The sequence below is a fragment of the Barbus barbus genome, assembly GCF_936440315.1.
Source record: "Barbus barbus genome assembly, chromosome: 42".
Taxonomy (NCBI): domain Eukaryota; kingdom Metazoa; phylum Chordata; class Actinopteri; order Cypriniformes; family Cyprinidae; genus Barbus; species Barbus barbus.
Genome location: NC_136720.1, coordinates 11,576,429 through 11,594,747, shown reverse-complemented (window position 1 = coordinate 11,594,747; position 18,319 = coordinate 11,576,429). Strand labels below are relative to the sequence as shown.

General features: G+C 36.8%; 3 protein-coding genes across 4 annotated transcripts in view; 2 read left to right on the top strand and 1 right to left on the bottom strand.

Annotated features, from left to right (window-relative positions):
• The first annotated feature begins 1,462 nt into the window (after positions 1-1,462).
• LOC306861917 (myogenic factor 6) lies at positions 1,463-3,414 on the top strand. Its single transcript, XM_079404403.1, has 3 exons — positions 1,463-1,987; positions 2,146-2,239; positions 2,805-3,414. Exons 1-3 carry the CDS (start codon positions 1,478-1,480, stop codon positions 2,918-2,920), a joined length of 720 nt encoding a protein of 239 aa, XP_079260529.1. The 5' UTR covers positions 1,463-1,477; the 3' UTR covers positions 2,921-3,414.
• Positions 3,415-8,210: 4,796 nt separating this feature from the next.
• Positions 8,211-10,516, top strand: LOC306861596 (myogenic factor 5-like; the record flags this gene model as incomplete). The annotated part of the gene is made up of 3 exons (XM_079403966.1): positions 8,211-8,663; positions 10,156-10,231; positions 10,323-10,516. The coding sequence occupies 3 exons, from the start codon at positions 8,211-8,213 to the stop codon at positions 10,514-10,516; spliced, it is 723 nt and encodes a 240-aa protein (XP_079260092.1).
• Positions 10,517-14,066: 3,550 nt separating this feature from the next.
• LOC306861236 (protein lin-7 homolog A-like) overlaps positions 14,067-18,319 on the bottom strand; it is a gene marked incomplete at its 5' end in the record, with an annotated part of 44,295 nt that continues 40,042 nt past the window's right edge. Inside the window, one exon of one of the 2 annotated variants that reach the window (XM_079403393.1) lies at positions 14,067-16,440. Coding sequence is in view for 1 of the 2 variants with exons in the window: in XM_079403392.1 (XP_079259518.1) it covers positions 16,416-16,440 (25 nt within the window). The remainder of the gene's footprint in view (positions 16,441-18,319) is intronic. The other variant, XM_079403392.1, reaches the window with a different exon arrangement.

Below are 18,319 nucleotides of genomic sequence, written 5' to 3'. Positions count from 1 at the left end.
CAGTAGCATGACATTAGCAACAGCAAGCGTGTGTGTGTGTGTGTGTGTCTGTGGTTTATGAGGACACAAATTTGTATAATGACATGGGTATGACAGAGGTATTACAATATGAAGGTGGTTTATGAGGACACTGCCTATGTCCCCGTAATTCAAAAAGCTTAAAAAACATACTAAATGGTGTTTTTTTTGAACATCTAAAAATGCACAAAGTCTCCTGTGAGGGCTAAGTTTAGGTGTAGGGTTGGTGTAAGGCAATAGCACACACAGTTTGTTCAGTATAAAAACCATTACGCCTATGGAGAGTCCCCATAAACCACAAAATCCAACATATGTGTGTGTGTGTGTCTGTGTGTGTGTGTGTGTGTGTGTGTGTGTGTTTATAATGCTAATATCTTAAGTTGCTTTGGATAAAAACATCTTTTAAATGTATAAAAAAGTACAGAATACACTATGCATTTTAGATATGCAATAAATACGCACATTAATATAGAGTATACAAATAATGTATATGTGGAGTAAATTACAATATAAAAAGTTGTAAATATAACAGATGAGGCTAGTTCTTGTTCTTTTTACACAGAATATTTCTCAATGTGGGTTTATTTTGAAAGTCAACAGACAAATACTTTGAATAAAGAAAAAAGCATATTGACAATAGTGGGGCATGTTTTCACATAATATGAAGTAAGTTGTCACGATAGGAAATTACTTTAAAAAATACCTAATTTATAATACTTTTCAAAAACTGACATTTTTCAGAATATCTTTTGGGCTCAACAGGAGAAAGAAACCCATTCATAGGCAGACTTTTCGTTTTGGGGGAAACCATCCCTTTTGTATACAACATACAGATATTGTGTAAAATGTAAAAAGTGTATGTGCTGAGTGCTTTACAATACACTGTCAAAACATGCAATTGTTTCCATAAAGAGCTATTTTTAACCGACTTAACCAATACAACTTAGCTTTGTTGGCATAGATTGATGGTTAAATTAATGAATTTAGGCTATTTTAGTATATAGCAAATGAGAGAGAAAGTTCCAAAATAAATAAATAAATAATTTAACCTTATGTATTTTCAACTAAGAAGAACGTAGCACATAGAAAACCACTTCAAATAAAAACCCAACATTTTTGTCATTGGACGTCTGGCTCAAAACCTTTGTATCTGCAGACATATAGATTGACAACTAGCACCAGTGTCCCCTAGCCATTTCTAGAACTACCTGTAGCCTATGCATAGGCTACTTATTATAAGTATAGTAACATTTACGTTGTGTAACATGTACTCTAATGTAAAGTGTCCCTTTTATTTTTCACTCGGACTCCTGTGGTCCTGAAGGCCTATTGAAATGTGTCTGAAGCCCTGCAACAGCTAAGCGCTGGATAGAATTTCACATTCTATATTTAAGTCCCCTGACTTGTGTCACATGGCTATTTAAATGCCAACAGTCTTACTGTCAAAACAGCCTACAACATGATGGACCTGTTTGAGACCAACACTTATTTTTTCAACGATTTGCGTTATCTCGAGGCGGACCATGGGACCTTGGATATGCCTGGAGTGTCCCCACTCTATGAGGGGAATGGCAGCCCTCTGTCTCCGGGACAGGATCCGGTCCCGTCCGAGACAGGGTGCGAGAGCAGCGGAGAGGAACACGTCCTCGCGCCGCCGGGGCTGCAGCCTCACTGCGAGGGTCAGTGTCTGATGTGGGCTTGTAAGATCTGTAAAAGAAAATCCGCGCCGACCGACCGGCGAAAGGCCGCTACTCTGCGAGAAAGGAGGCGGCTTAAAAAGATCAACGAAGCATTTGACGCGTTAAAGAAAAAGACGGTGCCCAATCCGAACCAGAGGCTGCCCAAAGTGGAGATTTTACGCAGCGCGATAAACTACATCGAGAAACTTCAGGACCTGTTGCATTCGCTGGATGAGCAAGAACAGAACTCTGACAGTAACCCTTACACATACAACGTGAAAGAAAACCATGTAAGAACATAATAGTAGCCTACAACCGATCCATGCGCTCTGACAGCAGCTGGATCCACGTGGTGCCATATTTGCAACTAATGATTATCAATTTTTATTATGTGCTAAAATTAAATTAAGAGCAGTATTAATGCTTTCCATCACGATTGCCTGTTCAGGTGGCTCCCAATGAGTATAACTGGAAAAAGACCTGCCAAAACTGGCAGGGGATTCCAGATCATTCCAACTCCCAGATGGCCGATCACCGAGAAGGTTGGTACAGAGAAACAACGTTTTAAGTTTTAACATAGAGGTGTTTAATCATTAAGGAGTATAGTACGCTGTCTGTTGATGTTTCATGCTTTGGTAATGTGCGTAATGGTCTGCGCGTAGTTGATTGTGCCTTACAAAGACAAAAACGCAGCTATAGACTATGATCTGCCCCGTGACAACCTCGTGTTGGTTTAACCTTGAAAACTGCTAGAAAAGAAAATCATTTGAATATAGAAACTATAGGTTTCCAGTGTCTATGGTTTCCAGAAACTATGATTTTTCATTTGAAATTTACAGGGCAGAATTGTCTGTGCATAGTTATATTAGTGTATTTCTTTTTGCGTAATTGACTTTTCCTACGTGTCTGCGCGTAATATTCTGTGTGAAGTTTTCCGCACATAGGCTAATTCATTGTGTGTAACTGTCATTTGTTCATTCCGTACATCTCGCTGCGTAATTCGTGTTGCATAAGTGTCTGTGCACAGTTCCCTGTAATATTCCCCACGTGTGTTTCTCGATGCACACTGATCCATGCGAACTTCTCTGTGCGTAATGTGTGTTCCAGAAGACGCAGTGGAGTCTTCAACGTCCAGCAGCCTTCGTCGGCTCTCCTCGATCGTTGACAGTATTTCCACTGAAGAGACGAAAGCTCGCTGTCCCGACCAGATCACAGAAAAGTGAAGCTCAAGCATCCACCTCACATTTCCTACGTATATTTATTTCCATGAGCTAGTGTGAATGTTCTAAATGTAATAGGTAACACTTTGCAATAACATTTTAAAAACCATGCATAAAAAAATGCATAACAGATCATTTTCAATTCAACAAATTAATATATATGAAAATATATGTTCATTCATGGCTTTCTGAATGTAGCTGTGTGATCTGTTAAGCACTGTATAAGTAAATAATGTTATTGCATTGCAAGATATTATTATGAAGTGTTCCAATGTAATATTTCGATTTTTTTTTCATAAATGACCATTCAGTGTAGTTGCTGCAGCTAATTCCAGGTTTATTTCAGGGTCATTAATATCAGCAAAATGATTTCTGTCAATTTATGTAGTCTTTCTAAAATGTACATATTTTGTAATATATTGCTGTTACTTAAATTATTTTATAAATTAGCCAGAAAAATAGAGCACTTGATCACTACCGGATATCTTTCCAACATTAAAAATATCAAAAATGTCCTCTGCATTTTTATTTAATTTATTTAAAATTTGAAGGATTTTACTGGTGATTTTGAGGTTTTGATATGCCTGCATCTTATGATGTCAAAGCATACCTGCCTATTGTCTTATAAAATTGAATCATGGCATTAAACAATGAAGACATTCAATCTTGTTAAGCTTTAAATTAATTTAGCACCTATGTAAGATCGTCATACTTGTTCGGTTGAATCTATTTTGAGTTGTAACATTAACATAAAGGTCCCAAGCTGAAGGTAACAGGCATCTATGGCTCTCAAGGATGTCCAGCCACCAAATGTCCTCATTAAAGCCATTGAATTAAGAGCCCTCTGTATTTCACCAGCCTTGACCAGTCAAGCCAGCAGCTCTCTCAGAATTACGAGTATTAACGGAGTGTAAAGTATGACTCGCCCTGAAATAGCCCTGGCCTTGTCTGTTAGTTCCAGCTGGCAGGGCAGGACTCAGGATTGGCTGCAATGAAACCCGTCGTATCTGTCTCATGATCTGAAGTAGAAGGTTGGTCAGAGGAAAATATTGCAAAGCTGTAAGCAACATGACAGGCTGTGAGGGTTTTCCCCTAGATTGAATCGTGGGGTTGCATTGCATTTAGTGGTCGGGTTTAATTTGCGAGTGTGAATGGTATGAGCTTGGCTATTATCAATCGGTAGAGCTGATTTGTTGGTGCTCCCAAGTTCCTCTGCAGCGTTTTCATCTCGCACAGCGTGCTGTCTGTCAGGACCGGCTCTCTGATCTTTCCATTTAACATACTGCCACCTTTGACCTCATCACAGACACAAGTTAACTTATGTACTCAAACTCTCAAATGACTCGGAATGACCAGTGACCTGCACAGCACACATCTGGGAAACAATGCTTTAAGGGGGAAATTCATGTTTCATTAAAACTTCCAGAAATAAGAAAAAATATGCAAACTTATTATGTTAGAATTACTGTAGATGTATAACTTATATATTGTATACACTTGTCTTTTTCACAATGTCTTTTGAATCCGATGTTGATTAAAAGCTCACCATAAAACTAGAGCCTGCTGGTCTGATACATGATTGTTTATTTGATGTGATTGGTGGATGCTGTACCATTTGACTTTCCTATTAGTTAATTGTAAGTTTGAATCTGTCTTTGTTTGTATTTAAATGAGTCTTTTTGCACTTGCAATATTTTAGCCCTGAGGAAGGCATGTGTGCCAAAAAGCATTGACGAAATAAATAATATTATTTATATTCCGTTCCACTTTCTGATTATTTTGGCTTCTCTATTTCACAACTGCTGCTGTTATTGTTTTAAAAAAAAATAACTCAAACACAAATTAAAATGAAATATTGAATATTTTGCTGTTACAAAAAACTGGGGTCAGTACGATTTTTAAATGTTTTTGAAGGAAGTGTCTTTTATAGAAATACATCAGCATGTTTCTGATAACAATAATAAAACTTAACTAAAAGTAAAAACAAAACTAAATCCTCTGTGTGGGCAACTACACACTTGGAGTAATTGTCTGATAAGTTATATGGTATTAAGAGCAGGGCACTTCAAAGACATTCATTGCTCTCCTCTTAGTGAGCCAGACTGTAACCAGATAGCTCTGTCTACAGTGTTGTTTTAATAGGATCTCAGATGTAGAGATGGTGCAGTTTTATTGTGTTTTTTATAGTCATGATGCCTGACTCCTTTAGCAGAGAGAGAAAAATCACAATCGAGAGGTCTTGACAGATTCATTGCTTGATTTGCATATGAACATACTCGAAAGTACATAATAACTACAAATGTGTCATTAGTTTCCATCAAAGGGAGGCACAGTGAATGTGATTATAGCAACATTTTATTGCTCAAAGGCCACAAAAGACTTAATGGAAGTATCTTTTAAGCATCAAATTCCTTAAGAAAAATACAGATATAAATTAAACAGCATAAAGTACATAAATAGAGTTTATTTTATTGTTGTATAAAATTCTAAGTATGGATAGTATAGTATAGCTTAGATGGTAATTATATTGAAATCAATCAGTCTGTCTATCTATCTATCTATCTATCTATCTATCTATCTATCTATCTATCTATCTATCTATCTATCTATCTATCTATCTATCTATGCATCCTACAAAGCAAAGTCCTTATGATTATTTAAAAATATCCAGGATTAAGTGATGATGTCCGGAAATGCTGGTAAGATACACAGAGCTAAAGCTTAATAAAGATGAAGAAAACACATTCCTTTGAATATCCAGTTATGGAGCCATTCTGATGTCCCACATCACTGGAGCTGAGGAAACACTTCCTCTAGCTGCCAGACAAATGCTGTTGCCAATCACACCATCTGACCATGTGATCAAATATGATACTGTTATTGCTGATGGAAAAAGTGCAGCCAATGGCTGGTCTAAAGCAAAAGAAGGACGGAGAAAAAACAAGTGGGTGGACGAAAAGCATGTCTTTCATTGTTTTTCTTTAAATAAAATAAAAAAACATTTCATATATGTTCAATATCGATGGAAAATTGATGAAAAAGGTGCGAAGGGGAATTTAAATCGCATGTTTACACCTCACAAATTTATAAGAGAAAACAAAACTGAGAGCCTGCACAGTGAAAGAAACATTAACGCTCACCCTCTGCCCTACACTTAACACAGTCCCTGACCCTTGACAACAGCCCTCAGAAAAGCCCCGGAGTTCCCCTGAGACACTGCAATGTTCCCAAATCTCAGAGCAGGTTTGTGCGCTCACTCATCACAGCCGTCGCGGGACCCTTGCGCGTTCACCATATGCTTACGCAATCTGAGTTGGACTCAGTTATGGACTGTTGTCAGGTTTTCTCGTTGTCCATGTTGTTAACAGTCAATTGTCTTTGATCTGTACGACAGCTAAGCAGGATTATCCCTGGCCAATGTCTTCTTCAGCTGTGCGCAATACAAACTACACCGGCTATCCGTGTTTTCTTAGGTGCGCGCGGTTCCCAGACACTGCAGAGGCCAAACGTTTTAGCACGTTGTGAGAAATATCCGCATTGTATCTTTATTAGCCGTCAACACTGATGGCTCGAGTAATGACCTCTATACAGCAATAGACGGTTTTAAAGCACTTCATAAGTGTTGCGGTTATAAAAAAGCCTGTGTGTGTGTGTTTATTGCACAACTGCCTTTATGCACCATTTGTAAGTACTAATACATTTGATTAAGTGTTTAATTGTTTAAATGTTATCCAAAAGGATATGAAAATATAGGCTACTCAAATTTCAATTATCCTCAAAAATATAAATCTAGCTACTAGCAGGCATGTGATCATGGCCTTGAACAGCCTCTAAAAAAATGTGTAAAAATTCCAATGGTGTAGATTTCTGATTGTGTGTGATAAATGACTTTTTTCAGTTTTCAGAGAAAAAGTTATGTAAATTATTTGCAGTTATTATTGTTAATTTCACACACACACACACACACACACACACACACACACACTGGTTTCCATGTTTTATGGGGACATTCCATAGGCATGATGGTTTTTATATAGTACAAACTGTATTTTCTGTCCCCTTACCCTAACCTTTAACACCTCACTGAAAACTTTCTGTGTGATTTATAAGCTTGTTCCTTATGGGGACCAAAAAATGTCTTTTAATAAAATAATATTTTAAATGCTTTTTCAAATTCATTCTATTGTCAAACTTATTTTCACAAATCATTTATTACAGAGGGGGAGTTAAAAAGTGTTGACAAGCCCAAAATAGAGAAAGTCCTAAAAATAAAGTAAAAATAATTATAGAAACTACAATCATTTATTAAATTTATAGCCTTCAAAAACAGAATGATTTTTCTTTTAAATATCATCCTTCGAAATAGAAAACTTACCATAATTGAAGAACAACACATATACATATATTAAAACATACATATAATGTTACAAAACAATTTAGCAGAGATCTTGCCACACAGTTGCTAATGAGCTACTTATAAGCTTTAACTTAACTAATGAGGACACGCTACTTCTGACACCTTCATCCACAGTCCGGATCTTGAGCTGTGTATCTGCGTGAGTGTGTGCCTCTGAAATGCTACCAGCCCTTACAGCTGGGCCGCATCTGCAACGCTGCTCTTTCCTCAAGCGTAAAATTAGCCAGCAAACTCTTAAACATGGAGTCATTCTTGACCACTTTGTTTTAAGATAATAGAAGTTACATATATTTGTTTGGTTCTGTATTTTAATGCATCTTTATAAAAAAAAAAAATGAAACTCATCTCTTCAACATTCAGGAGGCCCATGCATATGTATATCTGAGGGACTAAACTATATATGCAATCAATAAAGACTTTTAATAATACAAATTCAATACAAATTCTTGGGCACAGTTGAAGACAAAATGGGAATGGCTACAGCTAAGAATCTCAACGTTTTACAATTAAAGTACAAAAAACCCTGAAGTAAGTATAGTAAGATCTAAAGTAGACATCTGAAGCAAGAGTTTCTTCACATGAATGTTTACTGATGATAATTCCCTCTTGTAATGACCGTCACACTGTTGAACTGAGTGAGAAACCACCCCTCCACACAGATGTGGGAAACTCAGTAGGGGTGTTGGGTTTGGGTGGGGATCTGGGTGGTGAAGAAGGGGGGTCGCTGAGCCCTGCATTGGCCAATGGGGCACGGTCATCAGGGCTGACCAGTGTTGGCCCCGGCATATAAGATAGGCCGTATGACACCAGAGAAACCACATTACTCAGAGGTCGCCCCCTCACAGATCTCCTAAAACCACAAAAATCCAACCAATCATGGACGTATTCTCTACATCCCAGATATTCTACGATAGCACTTGCGCTTCGTCGCCTGAAGCTTTGGAGTTCGGCCCCGGAGCGGAACTGGCCGAGTCTGAAGAGGACGAGCACGTCCGGGCCCCCGGGGCCCCGCACCAGCCAGGTCACTGTCTGCAATGGGCCTGCAAAGCTTGTAAGCGCAAAGCCAGCACGGTGGACCGCCGGAGAGCCGCCACTATGAGGGAGCGCCGCAGGCTGAAAAAGGTGAACCATGCGTTTGAGGCACTACGCCGCTGCACCTCGGCGAACCCCAGTCAGCGTCTTCCCAAGGTGGAGATTCTGAGGAACGCCATCCAGTACATCGAAAGCCTTCAGGAGCTCCTCAGGGAACAGGTGGAGAACTACTACAGCTTGCCTATGGAAAGCAGCTCTGAGCCATCCAGCCCCTCCTCAAGCTGTTCTGAAAGCATGGTAAATATTACTTTCTTACTCTTCAAGTCAAACTGTGCGGTTTAGATTGATTGACATCATACTGAAGATCTGTCAAAACTGAAATACGCCTAGAGGGAGAGTTCTAAAGATTAGGGCCCAAATGCATGGAAAAATCCACTTGAATGTGGATTTGTTCGATTTTCATCTTATTGTAAGGGCCTTGTCTTTGTCTGTCTATGTTTTCATCTTCATGCTTTATCTCAATAGCACACAGAGCATTCTATCCATCAAATGGAGTCAGGGATGCCTCAGTCTCAGCATGACATCAATAAATTGCTGCCTACATCTGGCTCTTTTTATACGCTAAGATATAAGCTTACTGCTGTTTGCCAGGGAACTTCTACAGTATATGTGGCACACATTGTGACACTCAAAGTTGATTTTGGGCTAAAAAAAATATTAAATAATCTTAGTTGTGTCTGTTTCAATGCTCAGTCGACCTGCAATATGCTATATATGTATTGAAGACACCCAAATTGTCACTGTTTACTATGAGTTTCCTTCTCAAAACATGACACTAAGATGCATTTTGCATTCATATTGTGATATTATCATGATTTACGTAAATTTGGGCATATTCTTTGATTTGGACCTTCTATTTAGAAAAATCTGCATAGTTTTGCTAATTTAGCTTCGTGCTAATCATTTGTAGACCAGGGAGGTCTTCTAGACTCAGTTGTTCTGAATTAGCTATGAAACAAATAGTAATTGAGATGTTACCACATCAAGCACATTTTTAGGTTAACTGATTTTTGTTAACTCACTTTTATGTAACCAGGAAAAAGACTCACTGGGATTAAAATCTCTATTGCAAGAATGACATTGCCATTTATATTAGAGACTTTGAACCATTTGTTGACAAGGACAAGACTGTTTTCAGCTGTAATTGTTCTGAGTGAGTTAGTTTACTTTTAATCAGGTAGAACATTCATTGAGATTAAAATGTCTTTTACAAGTGTGACCTGGTCCAGAACTCTGCAGAAGTCAAACAGCAATACTACAAACAATGTGAGATGATAGTTCCTACAAAATCTCAGTACAGGGTTTAAGAATGGAGGATATAGTAATAGCCTTCCCACTGGACTCTTTATAGCCTAATAAAGCCTCAGTAAATCCAGCCAACAGAGACTGGCAGGAAAGTGACGGCCGTGCCGCATTCCTGACTGACTGCATGAGCTGCGCTGCTGCCAGGATTTTCTGCAGATTTACTCAGAGAAAGTGTCATCTTGCACAAACTGGTGTGGCTTCCACTGACTCAATCAATTCGCCACGCCTGAAGCAGCGCAGCATAGCGTGGGAGTCCCTCACGAAGTAACCAGCTTGTGAAAGAAAGAGATACAGTGAAGTGCACAGACTATGCAGTGCTGCACAAGTTGCTGTAGAGGAAGAATCCGATGCATGTCACATTCATATCGTGTTTAATGATTTATATTTTTGTATGCTGATGGAACTTTTATGTTTTTCATTTTAGATTGACTGCAATAGTCCTGTATGGCCTCAGATGAATCCCAACTTTGCGAACAACTACAACTTTGAAGCACAAAATGGTAAGAAACAAGATCCTTTTCATATTAGTAAATTTCTTTGTGTCACATATTGTTTGTCACTAATTATGCCATTTCCTCTTCATGATTGCAGCTAGCGCAGTAGACAGAGCTCCAGGAGCATCCAGTTTGCAGTGTCTGTCCAGCATTGTGGACAGGCTGTCCTCTGTAGATACAGGAGTTGCAATGGGAATGAGGAACATGGTTACTCTCTCTCCAACTGGAAGTGATTCCCAGTGCAGTTCTCCAGACAGTCCCAGCAACAGACCAGTCTACCATGTCCTGTGAGAAATGAGCAAGACATTCCAGCCTGGATATCTGCTTCCACAGAACACTCTGCAGAATCTGAATGTCTGCCATTCACATTGCATGCTCATTTATGAAGTATTTTGGATGATTTGATAATGCTTTCAGATACCAATAAGAATGTAGTAATTACAATCCTCCATACAGCACAATGACAAAGATTTACCCTCAAAATCATGGCTAAAAATGCAAAACAAATCTTTAGTTCTGTCTAGGCTTGGTTATAATATGTGATCATGCTTTAAAAAAGCCATACTATCCATAAAAAAATATGTCATTGTATAGACAGTGGAACCTTTTACCATGTTGACTGATTGTACAGTGGAACTACATTGAAATTGGTTTTATTTATCAATAATAATCATTGAGGTACTTAGTAAATGCTGTTTTGTAATATTAGCCAACTTAATGTTTTCCACAACCTACCATTCTCTGTGTTGTAAATAAGATTGTACATAATTTAAATTACTGTTATTGTATTCATGTAATGTTGTTTGTGTCATATTTAATGAACATTCTTACATAAAATGACTTTTTCTTCAATTATAAATTTCAAAAAGTTGTATTTAATGATACCATTTGTCACTATTTGACTTGAAATGAGGAATTAAATCCTCGGGTGCTTTTTGAAATGCATCTCTTAGTAAATATTGACTGCAGCTTGGTCCCAATCATACGCCATTTGTCAGCTGCTAGAAAATCATGGGGGTCGGAGGAGGACAGTTGATAGTGTGATGAGTTGGATGTTGAAAAATAGAGAGAAAGAGAGGAAATGAGCTCTGTGTGCATGTTTGCTTAATGTAACAAATGTTACACATCATTCACACCTTCTTAATACCATTGTCATGACCAAATGGCCACATGCTGACACTCCAAGGTGCTGCTTGTGTGTGTGTGTGTGTGTGTGTGTGTGCATGTTTATGTGGTTTATGAGGACACAAATTTGTATAATGACATGGGTATGACAGAGGTATTACAATATGAAGGTGGTTTATGAGGACACTGCCTATGTCCCCGTAATTCAAAAGGCTTAAAAAACATACTAAATGGTGTTTTTTGGAAAATCTAAAAATGCACAAAGTCTCCTGTGAGGGCTAAGTTTAGGTGTAGGGTTGGTGTAGGGCAATAGCACACACAGTTTGTTCAGTATAAAAACCATTACGCCTATGGAGAGTCCCCATAAACCACAAAAACCAACATGTGTGTGTGTGTGTGTGTGTGTGTGTGTGTGTGTGTGTGTGTGTGTGTGTGTGTGCGTGTGTAAAAGCGAGCAAGAGAACATTTGCACATTAGTTGCATTAGTTTAGTTTCATTTAAAGCTCGCAATATTGAGTGGGATAAGATGTTTCAGTGGTTCATCTATGCAAACTTTACAATATTTTTGTCATGTCAATATATATTTATGGCCCCATCATGTATGATGTAAAACTTTATCTAATTTGATGCAATTAAACAATTAGTACTCAGAGACTGAAATACATTACACTTAAACAATTAATTAAAAACAAATAAAATATTTATAGTTTGAATTTTTGCATTTTATCTGTACGTTATTGCTATTCAGTTGAAAAAACCCATCATGAAACACTACAAAATTCTCAGACTTCAATAGTGACGTGAGATTATATGTAAATGAACTGTAAAATAGGGAAAATACATCTTTAACTATAAATTCCAGAGAGATGATTTTTAAATCTGTGAAAAGTAAATTACATTTAATTTAATTATAACTAGTCAAATACAACAGTAGATTAGATCTACCTTCATCTATCTATCTTCATCCTCATTTATATGAAATATGAGTGTAATGCGCATTGCGCTATTAGCAATAACATTTTTTGATCATTTCAGTCATTCCTGCTCGCTTCTACTTTTATTTATGTTCTTGTTAGTAAATCAAACATTTAACCTTGAAGTAAAAAAAAAAATTCCTAGAACCCTCATTAAGTAGTTACTTTCACATTTTAAAAGGTGCCTATTCAGACGTGGAGCCAATTTTGCTCTTGTGAAGAGATTCAGTAATGCATTAGAAAATCTTTCACTGAGAGTCTTTCAAACACTTTAAGTACAGTAGATTCAATTTCAGTAAGCAATCCTGTCGCCCACCTGGCTATAACTCCAAATGCAATGCAGGAAATATCCTTGGCTAAAGCTCTACTATAATCCATTAAATGACTCATATATTGGATTTATTATTAACCCTTTAAAAGGTTTGAACCTCCGTGGATTGAATAGCATAGTATGCTCTGACTGCACATGTTCAAAGCTTTTCACTGTAGGCCATAAAAGGAGACTTTTTCACTTTTTTATTTCTTTTAGTGTGCATTTAATTGTTAAAGTCATTTACTGTATTGACACATATCTTAATATTTTGACAAAAAAAAAAAATATTGAACATTACACTGTTTCCCTAGGAAAAAGAAATAGTTCATTGAACCCACCTTGACCTTTTTTTGACAACAATGCACTAGTAACCTTTGGCCACCAGAGTGCAGTACTTTCTCAGATGCATATACAAAGCTTTATAACTGACTCCCTGGTAGCCAAAGACCTCCTATGTGCTGTCAGCTTTCAATATCTCATGCTTTAGAAATCAAAACACTGTATTAATTATAGTTTGTGTGGAAGAAAAGTTTTTAAATTAAGATTTCCTTTTATCAATATATTAGTGTGGCATCTGTTAAGTAGTGATAAGCAGATATCAACAGGTTATCTGAAGCAGTAATTCACCTGTTCTCGAGTTGATGAGTAAGCCTAGCATATATCACTTATTTAGCACTTATTTTACAGATACATTCTGTGGTAACAATCAAATTTTTTTCTAGAAGAGAGAAAAAATAGTAATCTGCCCCCGTGGCATAGGGCTAAATATATATTTAATTATATGTACACAAAACAGCTATTCCAAGATAAGTTCCAGTTCCAGACAATTTCTGCAGGTTACAAGTTTACAACAGTAGGTGCTTTTCTCAGTGATACATAAAATATTTAAAAAAGGTCCTAGCTAGAGGTTTTTCCAATGGATTTAATCTATTGCTGTCAGGATTTTGCTCAGCTGTGTGGATTTTCTGCCAGAGAATGTTTCATCGCCAGTATTTATGAGCATTATGTTTGTTTACTCTTTTAGTACAGATTTTGAGAAATTAAAAAGCACATTTAACAACTGGATCTCATTAGTAATGTGCACTTATCCTGCTGCCCTTTTCTATAAACGTCTCCCATGTAGTTTCATTAGTCAAATGTTATTTCAGGAAACATATAGGCTACAGTGGAAATGTAGAAAAATATATTACTGGCTTAACCCTCTATGCACACATCAGCAATACTGTAGTACATTTTTTAGCTGACTTGCCAGATTATACATGGTAAATTAATATTTTTAAAATCCAACAATAATACTCATGAGAAAATAATACGACAACTAATTATACCACTAATATCAATACAAAACACACTAAGGTCTGATGAGCTGCTGGGTTAATTAATATATATATGTATATATATATATAAAAACTTACTTTTGCATCAGTTTATGTATGCAAAACTTTAATAACATTTTCTGAAAACTTGACGCAAAGCACAATGAACAAAGAAAGCAGGTTACATCACTGTGCAAGTAGGCGATGATTAGTGGCTTTTTGTGTCTTTGAATTGTTCACTTTGTTTAAATGTATTGATTCATTCAGGAATGACGCACCACTAATACCAAGAAACAGTCTGCTTTGGTTAAATTTGCAACTATTTTGGCTGGCAGAGCTACCGCTAACACGGTATGTGTTTAAAATGTAAGTTACTTGATATTAGCTTCTTGTTTATTGAATTATGTTGATGAATTATTGCAATATGCAGTTCCTAAGGTGTTCTAAGTAGAATGTTCCTATGCATTTGCTTGGGTGTTCTGAATGGAGGTAGTTCATATCAGAAACATAGATTCTAAGCTTTGCACACACGCACATATATTTATTTATACAAATATAATATGTATAACAATTGCATATCACTTGGTATTTTTTTCGCTGTATAATAATATCAGCTTGTCCAGCCTCAAAAATGCAAGTCATTAATAAGAAAGTCTGTAAGTAAACATACAAAAGGGAAGAGAATCCATTGAAATTAATTGATTGACAATCAAGGAACAAATCACCTTCCCAGCTTGGAGTGATTTTGTCTATTAGGTTGACACGCTTACATGTTACCCACAGTCTGAGATTACTCAAAAACCAACCAACAAAGGAACTAATTTAAGTATCTACCAAAGTCCTACGTCAGAAAACCATCAAATCAAATTACAATAACACAATTACAATATTACCTTTGATTACTGGTGGTCTTCAACTACTTGCTGATTTACAGTTTTGCTTCTATAAGACTTTAACTAACAGTACGACTACAGCACTGCAACGGATAGACAGTTTGCCAGCTTTTGACAGTTTGTGTTGAGGGAATGAAGCCGTGAAATAAAAATGCAATTTTATAAATAAAAACAAAATGCAATGGCTTAATGCTTGCTTTTTAAATTGATTGTCAAAATAGGACAATGTTGCAATGTTTCTAGTGAATGAGGTGGTTGGTTCTGTGAAATATGACAATAAATAACACCACAATTAATAATCTTTCAAACCTCTGAGATAATAAACTTGAAAATAGAACTTTAAAATAACAAAATACTATGCAATGATTTACCTTCATTTGTAGATATCATATATGTGTTTGACATTCCATTTGTCCTCATAGTAAATTATTTCAAAATCTCAACTAGAAATGTCTGAACTTAAATAGAATATTTATGATATTTGGAACTAATTTCAGTAGTAACATCACAACCATAAAACCGCATTAAAACTGTACAGCTCTCATGAATGCATGACCTGTTAAAGGTGTAGTGTGTCATTACTGTGCCACAAAACCAAATGGCAAAAATGAGGACCGTTTCCAAACATTTCTGATATTGGTTTATCAATAGTCCTGTCTCAAACTCATGCTACTGGATGGATGCACAAACAAACTGTGCAGTGTTTTGATACATCAATGCAGTGTTTACTTTAATTTGTATATTAAGGCGAAATCTGAGAAAGTATTTGAAAAAATGACACACTTTACCTTTAAATGTCTGCCGATACAATATGCCAAATGTACAAGATAATCTCTGTCAATGGCACTGTGATACAGTGATCTCATAAGAACATTCTGTGCAAATGATGTTTATGGTTTAGTCTGACTTATGTCACATGGTGCATAAGATACAGTTCTGTAGCAACTTTACCCTCATAAGATTTATTTCCATGCCTAAAATGGATTTTTTAACCAGAATTTGACAGTAGTATGTGACAAAACAAGTGTTATTGCTAAATCTATTTTATCTTTACAAAATATTCCTTGCTACAGTATGGTATAAAATACCTCAGTGTTATCCAATCAAGGATGACTGACATAAAAAGCGCTTTCTGTTCACAGAGACACCGGCAACAAAAGAACCCTTCGAAAAGTTACTGTACAGCGCTGTGGCAACATAAATATAATGAGAGTAAAAACAAATCATTGAATGCTTAAAAAATACATGTTGAGAAAACACATTATCACAAAACAACAAGAGGGACTTTTAAAGAGGGTCACAACTTGCGATTGGTTCCAGACAACTGAAATATGAACAAGTAAGTGTAAAACCATGGACTTAGTGCTAGCCTTCATTTATGCCATCATGTACATTTTTCCAAGCACCAGTTTGGAACACAGATCATGGAGTTTTCAACCTTTTTGAGTTGTAGGTAGTTGACTGAAAGAGGATAGTCTTCACTGGAGAACAGTAAGAGTCCTCTTCTGAGATCTCTTGGACCTCCTTACATCACGACTGTGAGAGTATGCCAGTTTCACCCAGTGTCCTCTACTTTTTCTTCTTTTGGAACAGCCTGTAAAAAACAAGAAGGACAAAAGCTGAGAGACAAGTTGAAAGGGGCAGTCAAAATGTTGGTTGGTATTTTGGGCTATTTCCTTTATAACATGTAAAGTAGCAGGCTGGACTTGAACCTTTGGTCCAGTGTGACCACTATGGCCCAATGTTTCAAGGGCAAGTACCACTGTTGTATTTAAGACTAACTAATTTGAGTCAAGACCAGGCCAAGAACTGAGTACAGAAGGTTGAATCTGATTCAAGAGATATACGAGTCAAGACCAAATGCTATAGAGTCAATGACAAGACCAAGACCATAAAAATCTGGTCTTGGACTCGGACTTGAGACTCCAGTAATGCAACACAAAGAAAGTCCAAAGTTGAGATGCTTAATCTTTGCACTAAAGGTGTATCCTTCGCAGACAAGGCGTTTCCTGAATGCATTATGACAAACCTTAAAGGCTTGAATATATTGTACGTTTCTGCTGATAAAGTTCCATATTTATTTGCTGTCAGGTTATATAAAGATTACCTACTTATTGGCACATTTCATATTATTTTTGCCATGTGCTTTGTATTTATTTCACAGAGATCTTTTCACATATCAGCCGTTTTTAAGCTAGGAAAAATCACATTTTGGATGGTTCCAACTGGATATTTTTAGAGTGGTGTCTAGTCAAGTTTATTTTAGACATTGGACATTTTTATTAACAGAAACCACAGTTGAGAGTATACTTGTCTGCATTTCACTCATTGAAGAGTAAAAAAACAAGTGCTTAATTTATCAATTTTGCATTAAATTGTCAATTTTTTTCCAGAGTTGTAAAAAAGCTCAGCTGTGAGCTGTGCGTGGGAGTTTTGTTTGGAAGACATTTCATTAATTTCGTCCCTCTTTCCCCATCTACAATTGGACAACTAGTCTTATTTGTTTTTCAGATGTGTGTGTGTTTGGTGTGGTTTAGTTTAGTTTTGGCAGAGTGCTCTCTGGTCACTGAGGCTTTGCTGTATAGTTGGCATGCCAGTCTTGATCGGGGATGATCTGGGCTCAGCTCTCTCTCCATGATCCTCTTGCCCAGACATAATGTCCCAAAAATACTCAGCAGCTCACAAGCGCATATGATTTTACAGCCAAGGATTTAGCCACAAGCAAGAGATACATAAGGAATTCCATTTGGCCTTTGGTGATAAGTGTACAGAGGCCAGCGCCTCTGTTAGAGGTGTATCCACACGGATGTACTTTTGAGTCGGCGCTGCTTATAGCTTCATTTTAGGCTTGGCTTGTTTCTATTGCGAGGTTACAACGCTGCCAACTATACTGCTGCTCAGAGCTAAGTGTGGTGTGAGGAGGCAATGAGGTGAGAGATGGGCCGAGTATCATTAATACAAGGAGATGAGCTTTGGTCGGTCTGGAAAAGACTCTGACTAATAGAATTCTCTCAGATTGTATTGCATTTGCAAAGACAAAAGAAGTCATGAGGAAATGAGAGTGCTGTTATTTCAGAACAGTGATAATTGAAGTGATTAAGGATGACATACTTTCTATTTTTAATATAGAAGGGGAGGCACTGTTTCAGAAGCTTCTATGGGGTGTGACAATGACATATCAATTAGCACCAAAATGAAAAAATGGCAGTACAAGAATACAAGAAGCCTGTATGTAATAATACATATGTAATGTATGTGTTATATATAATACATACAATTCATGAAAGATATGTTATAAATAAAAAAGGGAATTCATAATGACTTTTTACATAGTCCAATTGTGCATTATACGGTATGTAGTCCTTACAAAATCTGACCTACCTTTTCATAATGCATTTTAATGCATTGAAATTAGGATATATGAATTTGATAACAATTTAGTATAGGGACCAATTCTCAATATTAACAAGTTG

Coding starts and splice junctions, on each gene's coding strand:
- LOC306861917 (XM_079404403.1), top strand. CDS start 1,478: ATGATGGACCTGTTTGAGACCAACACTTATTTTTTCAACGATTTGCGT. Junction 1,988..2,145: donor ACAACGTGAAAGAAAACCAT/GTAAGAACATAA, acceptor TTGCCTGTTCAG/GTGGCTCCCAATGAGTATAA. Junction 2,240..2,804: donor GATGGCCGATCACCGAGAAG/GTTGGTACAGAG, acceptor TGTGTGTTCCAG/AAGACGCAGTGGAGTCTTCA.